This window comes from Squalius cephalus, assembly GCF_949319135.1.
Source record: "Squalius cephalus genome assembly, chromosome: 9".
In the NCBI taxonomy this organism is placed as follows: domain Eukaryota; kingdom Metazoa; phylum Chordata; class Actinopteri; order Cypriniformes; family Leuciscidae; genus Squalius; species Squalius cephalus.
Window position 1 is genome coordinate 3,715,303 of NC_137130.1, and position 16,576 is coordinate 3,731,878.

Here is a 16,576-nt window from a genome sequence, read left to right on the forward strand (position 1 = left end):
TAAAAAAGCAACATTTTGACCAAAAAGTGGGGAAAAAATCACGTGCTTGTCAAAAACTACGTCTGGATCGGATTCAGAAGATGATCAGAACACAGATGGAGTAGATCGAGTCCATCAACACCCCTAAAGCTCGTCCCGGGTCGACATTTCATTCGGTAATATTAGGCAGTTTTGATTTATATACTGTTTAATGTTTGATGATCACGTTATTTTACATATGCATCTGCTTACATATGATATCGCTTGTTTCTGCTACTTTTTCACCTGTGTTTTGATCCGGAGATTCTCTACTCGTTCAGAAGATGCGCAATACCGTATAACAGTGAAAACACGGAAATCCAGAAAATTACTTTTAGAATTTAGAAGAGTTGATGGAACGATTCACAACTGATTCCTTTGTGTCACCATTCAGAAATGTTCATAGAAGTCTGCGTGACATTTTTTTATACATTAAAAGGTTTTTATAAAATATGTAATGGCAAATATGGCTGTATATTTTTATGGTGCATATAAATTAAAACAATTATATTTATGTAGTGAAAACGTGTGTGTATTTTACATTTCTTCTTTTTTTTTTTTTTTTACAGGTACCCCTTATCTCTTTTTGAGCACTGAAAAAGACAGTCCCAATTAAATGAATACAGTTCAAGGCTGTTCAATAGATTTTATAAAGTGATTTTATAAAAAATATATAAAACTGGACTTTTGGGAGCAGTAGTTGTGCTCATGTGAACAGTTGTAATGCAACGCCATGATTAATGTGTAAATAATAGCAGAATTTGGGGAGAAACTATTGTTTTAAGTCATAAACAATCATTACAAATCACAAAAAAAAAAAAGTCACAAATCGGCTGTTCGGCCTGAGCTGTTTTTGCTTGTAAAATTTGATTCTTCATATTGTGTGTGTGTGTGTGTAATCCATGTTTGGCTGGTACCATCTAATGGCCGGACTGTGTGCCATCTGTCAGACTGGCAGAGATTTAGACCAGGACACGGACACCCAGCATGCCCGTGGGTCACGCAATCACAATCACTCAAAGGCAAGAAAAATGGGCAAAACTTTACAATAAGGTTCATTACAAAACAACTAAAGCAGAAGAACTGTGTGTGCTTACTTGAGCATTTCCATCTCCAATCCTCCAGATATTCACCGTCTTATCCATAGAGCCAGATGCAAACATCAGCACACTTCTGAGTGAGTGAGTTGCTGAATCATTCCTTCACTGATTGGTTCAAAACTCATTCACTGATTGGTTCAAAATTTATTCACTGATTGGTTCAAAACTCATTCACTGATTGGTTAGTCCCCTTGTGTTGCAGTTCATTCACTGAGGCTTTATGTGGAACTATTTTGGAACCATTCAGGGAAAAAGTTTCATTTGGAACATTGGAACGTCTTTTTTTTTTTTTTTTTTTTTTTTTTTTTTTGGAACGCATGGAACATTGTTTCCGCCACAGAATAAAAAAGGTAATTTATCTAACAATTCTTGCCTTGTTTTTCCTTGCAGTTGCGAGATATAAACTCTGAATCAGACTCTGGATTCACACTGAGAGATTGAGGAGCAGATGAGATGCTGTCATGCTGCGTCAGGGTGTGTAGAAGTTCACACACACACACACACAGAGAGAGAGAGAGAAAGTGTTTTCAGAGCATTAAACCTCATCCAGCGCAGGTGATAGATGGCACAGCTCTGCCGTGAGGATTCTTGTTGATCAGTTATTAAGCAGATACAGACAGACAGACAGACAGACAGACAGATGAATGGCTAGATTTATACGCACACTTTATAGGCTGCATATAAAACCTGTTCACAAAGTAAGGCATCACTCACCCCATACAGATGATACCGAAGGTTTTAAACACAATTCATGATTGCACTTTGGCAAAACCTTTACGTTGGATCTCAGAATCTTATGGTTTGGGAATATTTTATCATCCATTGATCATAATTCTCTAATGAATTGAACTTTGGTTTCTTTCCTGAACTTTGACTGGGTAATTATGCAAATATATTAAGGCTTTGGTTAATGAATATGCATGATTGTTCGTTTAGCCAGGGTTAATAAAGAAAACCCAAGAACTGTCAAGTCACATTTATTTATATAGTGCTTTTTACAATACAGTGTTTCAAAGCAGCTTTACAGAGATATTGTGAAAATAATGCAAAAAAGTTTGTTTCTAGAGGAAAATAGCGTCACAGTTCAGCTTAAGTTCAGTGATGTTTCATTTTTGTTTTAAAAAAGTTATTAATTTAGTTCATATATATATATATATATATATATATATATATATATATATATAATATTATTGTTAAATATTCAATTAAATGTTAAATTTAAAGGGGGGGGTGAAATGCTCATTTTCACTCAATCTCCTGTTAATCTTGAGTACCTATAGAGTAGTATTGCATCCTTCATATCTCCAAAAAGTATTTTGTTTTATTATATTTTTAACATAAAGATAGGCTGTACCGAGTCTTTCCGGAAAAAACCGAGCGGCTGGGGGCGGGCCCTGTGGGCGGAGCTAAAGCTGTGCTAACGCGCCGAGCTAGTGACAACACACAGAGACATTTGTTCAACAAACAGTTTTACTCACCGTCCGGTTCCAACGCACGACCGCGAACCTTTATCATTGTGACTGCTCGATCCTTAAGCATTAGACGATCTGCAAATCCGTCGATATGGGCTTTGTTTATAAAACAATCATCGTCGAAATGCAGGGAACAAACAGTCTTTACACAACTCCGTTTATGCTCAGGAAAACAAACTCCATCCACGGGTGCCTTAACGCTGGGTTCTCTGGGAATCTGTGCAGGGTTGTCTTGCCCTGGCAACCAAAAACACACTTTTTTGGTGACATTGACTTCCCAAAAGCCGGGCAGGGCGCTTTGATGGCGAACTGCTTTCACTCTCTTGCTCTGGTCTACAAGTGCGCGCGCGGCCGCGATCTTACCGGAGAAGTGCCCTTAGGACCCATATAAGGAAATTCCGTTACATCTGACGTCACACATACCCATACTCGAAAAAAACTTTCCGAAACTTGTGACAAACCGGAAGGACAATTTTTGGCACAGAAATACTCCTTCAAACGTACAACTTAGTTTTTGAAACTTTGTCCATGTTTAGCATGGGAATCCAACTCTTTACCAGTGTAAAAAACTCAGTATGCATGAAATAGCATTTTACCCCCCCTTTAATGTCCCCAACAGTGCAGGTCAGAGGTCAAGACTACAGTTTTTCTCATTTCTTCTGATATATTTGGTGTCATTAAGGGATGCACTTATTTATTTTGCAAAACATAAACACACTCACCGCGTCATATACCGTCACTGTTTTATCAACAGACCTGCAAATAAAGAGCAAAGATAAATCCATATTTACACCATTTAGTGTTGTTTGTCATGAGCATCTGAGCTCAGACAGATTTGTGTCCCTTAATATAGTTCATATCCAGCATGTTATGGATTATGATGGTCTTATGAATGCACTGCTGTTTTCCAGACTGAGCTCAGAGTCTGACAGCACAGCTCCCTCTGCTGGTCAAACTGGGCAATGTGTGGTTTGTGTCACATGCTATTTTATTTATTATTATTTTTAAATAATAGCAGTGCCGTTATTGTTTACTAAAACTAAAACTATTAAAAATCGTTTTTGTTCATTGAAATAAATATTAAATAAAATAAAATATTAGATGAAACACTTAAACTTAAAAATATTTGGCAACTATAAGCTTACAAAAAAGTTTGTTTAAATCTAAAACTGAAATATAGAATTTTTTAGCACATAACAAAAATGACTAAATATAAACAATATATCAATAAATCGATTTAAAATATGAATAAATACTACAATAGTATATCAATAATACTGAATAGTAGGCATTAGATGGCAGTGGGGTGAATGCAGGTCAAATGGGACATTTCGTGATCATTTGTCAATGCCGTTGTTTTGAAATATGATCAAATATTATGTCCCTTTCACATTGTTCTATTTTACATCGTTCATGATCTTCACTGCATGATACAGAGGAAAAGGGAAGACATGTTAAATGCATAAACGCACAGGAGCGGAGTAAATGATACAGCAAATGAACGCATGTACAGCAGTGACACCTCATAACCTGTGTAGAAACACACACACACACACACACACACTGAAGCATTGTGGGAAATATCCAGCTCTGTTCTGAAACCTGAGCTGCCATTTTAAGGGATCAGTCCTGATGGAAAGGATGTTTCACAAGGCTGTGCTTTTTAAGAGAACAAATACTAAGACAGCATTATCATTCATGCAAGAGGCAATCCCATAATGCATTGTGAAAATATGGATCCAATATGCAAAAAAACAAAGCTAAAAAAAATGTTAATTACAAAAATGCATTCATGCGTTTGCATTGCGTTGCATATATTCCGATAAATATTGTAAATAAATATATTCTGAAATGTTTATAATATATAAAAATTATCTATACTTTGAAATTTAAAAAAACTCCAGCAGAAGACTTTTTAAAAATATTGTATTATTGTTTTATTAATTTTAATTGATTATATTTATTTATTCTTTTTAATGTTTCATATTGATAACTTTGTATTAGTTTTTGTTCTTATGCTATACCGCAACAAATGTAAATAGTTAAACAATCATATTATTTTGATAAAAAAAAAAAATTGATATTTTTTCACCAAGGCCCGGATTCACAGACAGGGTTTAGATTAAGCCAGGATTAGGTCTTAGTTTAATTAGGGCATTTAAGAAGCTTTTAGAATTGTGCCTTAGAAAAAAACATTACATCTAGATACAAAACAATGACACTGATGTATTTTAAGATATAAGTTGCTTTGAGTTAAAACAGTTCAAACATGCATTTTACTCTGGACTAGACTTAAACGTTCTGTGATGTAATTGTTTTTTAAGCTTTTATAATATTTGGATGAAATAAAGACCTTTTCTCTGAGTTAGGATGCCTCCTATGAAGGGAGCTCACTAGGATTTGGGACACGTCCTACTATGTTTGTGTAAGCAATGAAGACTGTCGTCTACAGTGATATTTGAGCATAATTGAGATAATATTACAGTTTTTATTAATATTTTGAATAGTTTTTCTATAAGTTTTAGTTAACTATAGCACACCGAGAGCCCAGCAACAGCTCCACAGCATCACGACGCTTGGCTAAACCAATTACTTTAGTTCAGATGAACTCACTTCAGATGAACTAAATGAAGCCAATCTCCCAGACAGGCGATATAGAGAAGTGTTTAACACGAGCGAGCTGGAGTCACTGATAACGCCAGTCACAATACAAACATCATGCATATTCTGCTTCCACATATACGACGAGACGCAATATCCCAGCAACCCCTGTGATTGACTGCTGCTTATCTGCATGTGTGTGTGAAACAAAAGTGTGTATGAAGCGAGAAGCGTCCCAGCGGGCAGCGACACAGTCAGCCGAGACGGTTGCCACGGCGACAGACAGACCAAGCCGACACCGGCGCCTGTGCGGAGGATCACAGATTAAACACTCTTCATTTAACTAGTGGATGTTCACTGAAACTATTACAAGCAAATCAATCAATAACGATGATTTACTCACAGAGCTCGAATGCTAAAGCTGTGCATTCACAACAAACTTTCATATTTCTTCTCAAATCTGATATTTTAGGCAAGATCTTTGGCATATTCGACTCGCATGCATGAAATTGTTTGCAGTCCGAACAGTAACACGAGAACAAATAATAAATTTTTTTTTTTTGACAGGTGCTATTTTCTATTTTCTATATACAGTGTGTTCTGATGCGGACTTCACTTTCTGATCCAGTTTCAGAGCAATATTTTGCTAAATGTCAGTGTGTTCAGTCAGTCGTGCTACGGCGATTCACTCAGTTTTAGCTTGATTTGGGGTTGCGTGCAGGGTGAACGGGAACAGTACCTGCTGTTGCATGCTGGGAAATAATCCATATCCTCAGATGGTTATCCTGCCCACCAGAGGCCAATCGAAACTTGATTGTCTGGCCATTTGAAAACACACAGACACACACACACAGACACACACACACACACACACACACACACACACACACACACACACACACACACACACACACACACACGATGATGTTTGACTTCCCTGGAAAGATTATTACAGTATATATTAAATCAGAGAATCTGGATAGTTCACAATAATAACTACTGTAATTTAACCTCACAACAAATGTGGATATAATTACACTTACAGGTGAAACTCAAAAAATTGGAATATCGTGCAAAAGTTCATTTATTTCAGTAATTCAACTTAAAATGTGAAACTAATATATTATATAGACTCATTACATGCAAAGAGAGATATTTCAAGCCTTTATTTGTTATAATTTGGATGATTATGGCTTACAGCTTATGAACACACCAAATTCAAAATCTCAGAAATGTTGAAAATGTACATAAGCTGTAAGCCATTATCATTATATAACAAATAAAGGCTTGAAATATCTCACTTTGCATGTAATGAGTCTATATAATATATTAGTTTCACCCTTTAAGTTGAATTACTGAAATAAATGAACTTTTGCATGATATTCTAGTTTCACCTGTACATGTATAAGCAACAATAATCCTGAACAGATGGATGTTTGGACTATGTGACTGAATGAGTAATTTAATGAGATTTTGAATGCTTTTGTCTCAGTGTTGTTCAGCCAGACTTTAGTTAATTGCCATGACGTCTGAACAGGTTTTCAGTTTATCTTGACCCACTTTAGGGCCGTCCGGACTCACTTTAATTCATCCGCAAGCACAGCACAGCAAATAACGCAAGCACAGGCCAAGATGATTCAGTTTATGCTCAAATTCAAGGTCAATTCTGACTGTTGACTGCAACTGTATGTTAATATTTTTAAGTTTAAATTTGTTAGTTCTGATGTATTATTTATGGACAAATACAATATCAAAAGCTTTAGACAGGAAGACAGTAACTGACATGTTCCCATGTGTTGTCTTCATGTAAAATAGTTTGTTCCACAAGACTAATGTCAGGATGTGTGAGACTTTCCCACATCACATCAGGAAAAGCCCATCTCTCCCCAGCAGAGGGAGTCTTATACTAATAATCTACAGCAGGGAGAGAGTTTATATGTGACCCTGGACCACAAAACCAGTCACATGGGTACATTTTATGAAATTGAGATTTATACATAATCTGAAAGCTGAATAAATAAGCTTTGCATTCATGTATGGTTTGTTAGGATTGGACAATATTTGGGCGAGATACAACTATTGAAAATCTGGAATCTGAGGGTGCAAAAAAATCGAAACATTGAGAAAATCTCCTTTAAAGTTGTTCATTTATGTTGGCGATTGTGCTGCATTCACTCACAGAAATACATGTTTTATATATTTACAGTAGGAAATTTACTAAATATCTTCATGGAACATGATCTTCACTTAATATCCTAATGATTTTTGGCATAAAAGAAAAATCGATAATTTTGACCCATACAATGTGTTGTTGTACAAATACACACGTGCGACTCGAGACTGGTTTTGTGGTCCAGGGTCACACATTGGTTGTGCTTTTCCGATGCTCATCTGAGGGCAGAAGTTGACTCCTAGATCATGTGCTTCTCTCTCTCTCTCTCTGTGTGTGTGTGTGTGTGTGTGTGTGTGTAAAGGACCCAGAGTGTGTGTCCAGAATGTGAAGTTCTCCTGAACATCTGTCCAGCGGGCAGAAACAGCAGGCCAGGAGCGTTCCCATCTACAGGTTACACACATTAAACAGACTAAATAACCAATAAATCGCATTCTTTAATCAAATGTTTTATGGACCTCTGAATGTTTTGCATTCATGAAAAGATAATCAGCTATATATATATATATATATATATATATATATATTACAATTATGTAAAGCATAATGTACAGTGGTAACACCTTGAAATAAAATTTAAAAAGCCTTTATTTTAATATTAACTAAGTAACTATTCTGCCCCATATAGGGTTATTGCAAAAAATGTTGTAATAGTTTCACATTCAATCTCCAAATTAATGTAGAAACAATATAAAGACAGTACATGTTTAATATTTGATCTAACAGGTAGCAAATATACAGAAACTGAATAGTTACTAAACACTTCACATTTTCACTGCATAAATTATAAATTAAATATAGATTTTAATTAAAGCTAAAAAAAACTCTATATATTTAATATAAAGTAAAATATGTTTTTAAAAGCATTTTAAATAATTAAAATCCTTTTATTGCATGCTTTTTTCTTCTACATGAAAAATGTACAATATATTCATTAATTCCTTAATTTGTTCTTTAATAAAAATGTTACAAACCAAACATCTTTCCTATGGCCTCAATATCACTTTCCATCATGGCAATCTTTTATTTTAACAAATGATCCTTTTCCAGCACAAACATCCGTAAGCATCATCAATAGATTTGATTAATTCGTGATGTGAATGTTGTGGCCAAACTACACAAATGGTTAAAAATATAAAAATGAACTTCACATCGACCTCCTCATGTCTAGTTCGGGCCTTTTATGATCCCGTTTGTGTAAATAATCAGGCTAGAGTGAAAGTGTTCAAAGCATATTCCTGCAAATCTGACTAATCCTAACATCCTTACTTTACAACACATGCATAATCATTTTCATAAGGCTCTATAGACCTTATGCGCCAGAGAAACAAGGGCGCCGCCATCTTTAGAATATTGTCTTTTAACTTCCGTTTGTGCGGCCGCTCTGCTGTCCAGGAGTAATTAGCTTTTGAAGTGGATTTACTTAATGTAAAGGTAAAGAAAGTTATCATGAGGACTGCAATGTTTAAAGCAGATGTCTTAACATATGTCAGTCAACCGGGAAGATTTTAAAACGAGCCGTTCATTAATAAACACGCAAAATCGCTGTGAAAATACAGACCGGAAGTCAAAAGACGAGCGCAGCGAACAGGAGTGACTCACCTGATGGCAGAAGGTTCACATGCAGGACCCTGAAAAACATATTTAAGTAAATTAATTTCTAGCATTTTAGCTCAATAAGCCATGTACAATATAGATTATACATAAGTTATCGTAGTGTCTCGCAACACTTTCTGTAAGACTGCAGTAAAGTCACATGACCGAGTCTGTTGCCTGGGACTCAAGATAGTTTCCACTCATAAGGTTATCATATCAGAGCTTTACAAACAGTGACGGGTCAATGGAGAGATTTATATTTCTGTTGCATGAGAAGATCGAGGTGAGAGGAGAAGAGAAATACAGATGATTACTGAACCAATCACTGTGTGCTTTATAGTGATGCAGAGATCATTCAGCATCAGCAGTATACAGTATAAACACAACCAGGGCTGCTTCAAAACATTTTATTAAGTATTCAACACAAACTAGAGAAAAATAAAACTCCTACAAAACACAACGCTACACCTTCATTGCAATATCATCTTTACACAAGATAATTCAAGTATTCTGACTTTAGTTACATAAAAAACACTGCTAGCTATCTATCGTGGAGATGCCGTGTCTGATCGAGGCAAACTGAGAGAAATACCTCAGAATAAATATAATGTAAACTAGTTTTTTGTTTAATTGCAGCAGCATTTTTTGCACATGCAGAAACTGCTGCCACAACGGTGTTGCTATGCACTCGCTTTCTATTCCTAGTCAGAAAAGCCCAGATCTGATATGTTTTAGGTGGGATTTTTCACCCGTTTTATTGACTCATACAGCACAGGTCAAAAGTTTGGAAACATTACTATTTTTAATGTTTTTGAAGGAAGTTTCTTCTGCTCATCAAGCCTGCATTTATTTGATCAAAAATACAGAAAAAAATTTAATATTGTGATATATTATTACAATTTAAAATAATTGGTTTTCAATTTATTATACTTTAAATTATCATTTATTTCTGTGATCAAAGCTGAATTTTCAGGATCATTACTCCAGTCTATCACATGATCCTTTAGAAATCATTCTAATATGATGATTCATTATCAAAGTTGGTATCAGTTCTGCTGCTTAATATTTTTTCATAACCTGTGATACTTTTTTAGGATACTTTGATGAATAAAAAGTAATAAAAAAGAAGCAAATGTTTTAAAAATAGAAATCTTTTGTAACAACAATATACACTACTGGTCAGTAATTTGGGGTTTTTTTCTTTCTTTTTTTGAAATAAATCAATACTTTCATTCAGCAAGGATGTGTTAAATTGATAAAAAGTGATAGTAAAGAAGATTTATGTTATTAAAAAATATTTTTTTATTTTGAATAAATGCAGTTCTTTTTTTACCTTTTATTCATATTAGGCAGCAGAACTGTTTCCAACACTCATAAACAATAAATCAGAATATTAGAATGATTTCTAAAGGATCATGTGATAGACTGGATGTCACATGTGACACTGAAGACTGGAGTAATGATGCTGAAAATTCAGCTTTGCATCACAGGAATAAATTATTTTTTAAAGCATATTCAAATAGAAAACTGTTATTTTAAGTTGTAATAATATTTCACAATATTGCTGTTTTTTTCTGTATTTTTGATCAAATAAACGCAGCCTTGATAAGCATTAGAGACTTATTTCAAAAATATAAAAAAAGTAATGTTTCCAAACTTTTGCCCTGTACTGTATATGAGCAATCGTGATGATAACCATAGCAAGCACTGGATGAACACTTGTGGAGTTCAGACTGAGGTTCGAGGAGTTTTAAAGGACAGAAACGGTGTGTTTTGAAAGGCACTGCTGTTTTCAGAAAGTGCCCCGGCCGGCCGATGTGCTGCACAGAACTGTCAATACACTGGATTTGCCGTATTAAAACATATGAAAAGATACAACTATTTAAAAGGCATAAACAATACTGGATGCCTGGAGTCTTGTGCGCACAGAATACAATATTAACAACCAATATTAAACATTAATAGTCGTTATATATATATGCGTTTTGGACTTTGTGATTCAAAACATACATGAATGCAGTTTTATAATGTAATCATAATTGATCTTCTGACACCCTAGGAGCTCAGATTTATGTAAACATTTAATTTTTTCCTTATTTTAATGTTTTTTTATTTTTTTCTTCCATATTTGATAATGAAAAACACATCCATTGAAGCAGTTTCTTTTTTGTGTGTGCCTTTTCTTAGAAAGTGAAGACCTTTTTAAGTCATAAATAATTAAATACAGTACATTCACTATAATATTAATGTTTATTTAAAAAAAAAAAAAAAAAAAAATTCCCCAAATATATTTACAGGTAGTGGAAGGATATTTTCCAAAGCGCTGAAAGAAAAGTTCTTCTGCTCTCGGTTGTCCCTGTACTTGATATACGTGTGTCCTCCAACAAACCAAAGGTCAATGTGAATGAGGTGATTCGGTGTGTAATGCTGGTCCGAGTGACTCTTCGACATGTCTCATGTGTCGAGACCCGGTTTCAGGGAGTTCTGCCTCAACAGCTCGGTCCATCTCCTCTGGAAAAACCTTCTCATCGTGTGTCCCGCTCGTCCAATCTCGGAATTATCCTCGTTGAACTTCTCACAGTTATCGAACACCAGGTTCACATCGATAATAAAAGTCTCAAGGTTCATGTACCTGCAATAAGAAAGGTCAAATGTGATTACAAAAGCTAATTCTGAACAACACACACTGGATGTTTAATCAAACATTCACAATCATTTTGCTGGTAAAACATGGATCCTTTTCACATCGTCATAGTTGGGTACGTTTCTATAGCGGTGAACGGAAAATACAACAAATTTTTTTTTTGCGTTCCCATTTGCGATAGCATTTATTTGACTTAAAATAAAATATCAAGAGATGGATTACATTGGTCAGAAGAGAGAAAGTCAAATTTGCCATCAGTTCCTCAGCCGTTGTGTTAGAAACACTACGTTTAGTTAAGAAAATTACAAACAAAAAAAAACTTCTATTGTGGTTCACCAGCTATGTATTATTATGCCTGATTTAATTATGCCTATTATTATTATTATTATTATTATTATTATTAACTAGATTTTTACTATTATTATTATTATTATTAACTAGATTTTTACTATTTTACTTTTTCTATGAATTATTTTGAATCTGCTTGACTATAATGACTGTTTGGGTAAAATTATGGTTCCATTGAAAATAAAATTAAATTAAATGAAAAAAAAAATTGAACACGTAAAAAAAAAAAAAAAAAAATTATTAAATAAATAAAATATTTGTCAAATGTTTTGAATCTACTTGACTATAATGACTGCTTGGTTAATAAAATAAAACAAAAAAAAACAAACAAAAAATTTTAATAATAAAATTAAATAAATAAAGTAAAAAAATAAATCTTAAATAATATAAAACAACAAATATTTTATTATGGCAATAAATATAGCACAAAAAGTCTGAAAATATTGTCAAAGATATAGAAATATTTATTTATCTTTAGCTTTAATAGTGTCCAGCCCAACTAATAACTTTAATTTCAGCATCAGAAACCTTTAGTACCATGTTTAATAGCATGTTCCCTCCATCAATAGAAATGACTAGTTAATATTCGAGTGATACCCACTGGCCGCTGATGAGTTTGTCTCTGATAGTGGAGAAGTCCATGGGCTTCTTGATGACCTTGCGGTATCCCGGCACAGATTTGGAGTTGACGGGTGTCAGAAACGGCCCGGCGTCCTGATGGCTTTCCAGCTCAGCCAAGAGTATCCTAATAAACCAGATCAATGACATCTGATTCATATGCACATCCAAATATAACTACTTCTGCAGGGTTTCAGGCTACTGTACCTGCACATGGCCAAGTCTTTACTGTCATCTCTGACGGTTTTGGCTTTCTTCACACACGCTGGACTCTCTTGCTTTGCTGGGTTTGGGGAAGGATTCTCCTCTGTCCTTCTCTTTTTTATTTCCTTTGACACTTTTTTGGGAGTGCTGTTGGCGCTGCCTGAATCGTCCTCCGAGCTGTCTCCGGCTACAGATGTTTTCCTGTGGCGTTTGGCCTCGGCAGGTCTCCTCAGGCCTCCGCTTGAGCGGTTCAAGGGCTTCTTGGTCTTCAGGGACTGACTGCTCGCCTACACAGAGCCAAAATGGTTCAGTGAGGAAACAAAATCTCCAAACACAAGCCAAAGACTCTGATCCCTTCACTATTGCAGTTAAGATGCTCATTCTGTAGCATTTTATACACATACAAGTACAGTTCTGTGCAAAAGTCTTGTTAAAAAGCATGTTAAAATCCCCCCCCCCCCCCCCCAAAAAAAAGGTTTTAAGTCAGTTATTTCTATCTTTTGCTGTAGTGTGTCAGTGGGAAATATCAGTTCACATTTCCAAACGTTCTTTTTGCCATTAATTGTAATAATCCAGTGAGATTTGTGTCTGCACAAGGAGTCTGACAACAGCCGGTATGATCTGATCTCACCATCATCGAGTCCGTCTGTGATTACATGAAGAAACAGAAGAAACTGAGACAGACTAAATCCAGAAGAACTGCGGGAACGTCTCCGAGACGCTTGAAGAAACCTTCCTGCAAAGCTACAGTACTGTGAAAAGCACTGGCACTTGTGTTAAAATGCTGTAAAGTGAGAATGCCTTCAAAAATAAAATCATAAATTGAATTTATTTATGATTTAACTTCTATTAACTAATTCAAATCAATATATGGTGTTTGCGTTTAAAACGGCTTTTGTCCAGGTACACTTGCGCATAGTTTCTCAGGGAGCTTTGCAGGAAGGTTTCTTCAAGCGTCTCGGAGACGTTCCCACAGTTCTTCTGGATTTAGTCTGTCTCAGTTTCTTCTGTTTCTTCATGTAATCACAGACGGACTCGATGATGGTGAGATCAGATCAGACCGGCTGTTGTCAGACTCCTTGTGCAGACACAAATCTCACTGGATTATTACAATTAATGGCAAAAAGAATGTTTGGAAATGTAAAATGATATTTCCCACTGACACACTACAGCAAAAGATATAAATAACCGACTTAAAACCATTTGGGGGGGGGGGGGGGGGGGTATTAACATGCCTAAGACTTTTGCACAGAACTGTATCTTCAGGGATGCATTTGAATTGGAATTGGATAAGAGGAATTGGAAGGAATAAAACATTTATGGTTTTACGTGGAATCTCAGTCAAGTTCTCCACTGATTCACCAATACTTGGTCCTAATTAAGAAATGAAAAGCTACACACTCCATCAATCAGGGTCAGAAGAACTGTTGCCAAACATATAACATTCTAGAAACTGATAATCATGATCCAATCATAGACTCTTAAGCATTTGCCTATTTAAATACAAACAGTGACTTTTTTGTTTGTTTTGAAATGACAAATAAAAATGACATATTAATGTGTTGTGCCACATTTTACACCATTGAACGGCTTAAAAACACAAGCCACATGTCTACTTTTATAATACTTTTATTGAGGTTTTTGGTCATTATGAACTGCCATTTTGTATAAAGATTCTTCAGAAATTCCATGTTTTCAATGACAAAAAACACCCTGCATACGGTTTGGAAAGACATTAACTTTCCAGACAGAAGGTCTCATCAAACGCAGTGTTAATGATCTTCACCTGGGATATGCAGGCCGGGCAGAACCAGTCTCCGTCTGGGATGGTGGTGATCTTGGGTTTATGGCAGTACGTGTGGCAGCCTTTTTCACATCCGTCACACAGCAGCAGGAGCTCCTCGTTGTCCCCCTTATGGCAGATCTGACAGTACTGAGCGATAAACACATCCAGGATTACTTCACTCAAAGTGCCTGAGTCTACTAAACTAACTAAAGCCCTATTCGGACGGGATTAGCTTTACAAGGGTAGATGGAGTAATGTAATTTAACCACAGGACGTCTGTAATATTAATGGCCAATCCGCACGGGATAAGAGATCTCAGTAAACTAGCAGAAGTGTGAGAGTAACTCGATTTACACACCGCCGTCACTCCTGTCGTCATGTGTGTGTTACGCTGCTTCCTGATATCACGTGCGCAAACACATATAACCTATATTTATATATATAAAACAGTTATGTCCGGTCAAACGATGTATTCATTTGGTAATAGGCACTTATCTAACGCTAAAAGATGTTTCGTGCCTCTAACAAGTGCTGTCGATCTCCTCTCTGATCTGAATGGTGTGTGTGAAACACTTGAGGTTTGCCACAGACTCGTCCCAGCGTCTAGAACGCAACTGATGCTTTTTCAAGCGTCTCCATACTTGAAAAACAGCGGAAAACTACTTTTAAACAGGAAATGACGGAATATTTACGTACATATTTACAGCGGGTCTATCCGCACGGGATTAGTGTCACCTGAGGTCATTTTTCCAGACCTTTTTACTGAAGGTAAAAGTCTCCGTAATCTTTACTGACATTGTCCGTGATGATCACTGAGATACACATTCGGACGGGACTAAAATCACAGAGAAGCTCTGGTGATTATTACTTTACCCCACCTCTCCATGTTAAACTAGTCCCGTCCGAATAAGGCTTAAGATCACCAGATAGATTTGAGATATTATGTGTGTATAACACACTCTCAAGCTGAAAACCCACCAAACCGGTCTAATAATAGGGGTAGTTCTAGGAACTAGCCACCAGGGTGGTTCCCCGAGAACTAATGGCTCCCCTATGAACGTTTTCCTGTGACTTGATGGTGCGGCGGACCTTTATTTTGATGATGCTGAGAACGCCAGCCAGAGCCACACATCGCTCGCATTCTCCATGTTCATTAGTTTACGATCTGTCTAACTGTCCTGTTTAATACGTTATTAGATAGAACTGTTATACATAGAAAGTAGACAGTAATGAAAAGTTATTAGCGTGTGGCGTGTGGTTGATGTCCAGTGTTGCTGAGCAGAAATACATAATCATGTTTCGCTTGGTCCACTCAAAGTTGTGTTGGATTTTCTCCTCAGTGTAAAGGTTAAGAGGCCCATCTATCTCTGTTTTCCATGTTAATAGAGTTAGTTTCTGGAGTAAATATATAGCCATTAATCTGTGTGTTTACACTGCCTTTTTAAATGTTTCGCGTGTGTTCAGCCAATCAGCATCAGTGTACACTTACATCACGGATAGTTCCTATCAACCTTATTCCTGAGCTTACTGCGTTTTGAATTATGGGAGACACTTCCAGTTTGGGGAACTTCCATTCAAAAAGACAGAAACGAATCATTTCAAATCATAAGATTGCCCTACAAATAAAGCTGATCTGTCAGTTTGACTCAATGAGCTGTCAGTTTTCCTTCATGATTTATTTAAGAATAACATGAGAATAACGTAACACTTAATATTTTAACGTGACATGTTATAACAAGAATATCTATGGCAAGAGCTCTTTTCAGTCGCTGCTTTCTTTTCCTCATGATTATTTAAGTTTTTCCTTTTGCATTTCGCTGTAATAGTATGAAAAAGGTCAACATATACTGCACATTTGTGGTCTGTTCTCCCATTTAATTTACGATATATGCCATTATTAATTCACTGGAATGCACGAAAAATCTCTCTTTATTCTCCTCAAATCCTCACGTCTCTTTCCAGGTTTGTTTTTACAGGTAAATGCAATTTATTATCTGTCAAAATGACTGAAATCACTTT

General features: G+C 35.9%; 1 protein-coding gene across 1 annotated transcript in view; it reads right to left on the reverse strand.

Annotated features, from left to right (window-relative positions):
• Positions 1-9,355: 9,355 nt before the first annotated feature.
• baz2bb (bromodomain adjacent to zinc finger domain, 2Bb) overlaps positions 9,356-16,576 on the reverse strand; it is a 50,784-nt gene continuing 43,563 nt past the window's right edge. Inside the window, exons 30-33 of the mRNA XM_079881931.1 lie at positions 14,558-14,704; positions 12,775-13,058; positions 12,551-12,694; positions 9,356-11,589 (exon numbers count right to left, since the gene is read on the reverse strand). Coding sequence (XP_079738057.1) covers positions 11,412-11,589; positions 12,551-12,694; positions 12,775-13,058; positions 14,558-14,704 — 753 coding nt within the window. The 3' untranslated portion in view covers positions 9,356-11,411. The remainder of the gene's footprint in view (positions 11,590-12,550; positions 12,695-12,774; positions 13,059-14,557; positions 14,705-16,576) is intronic.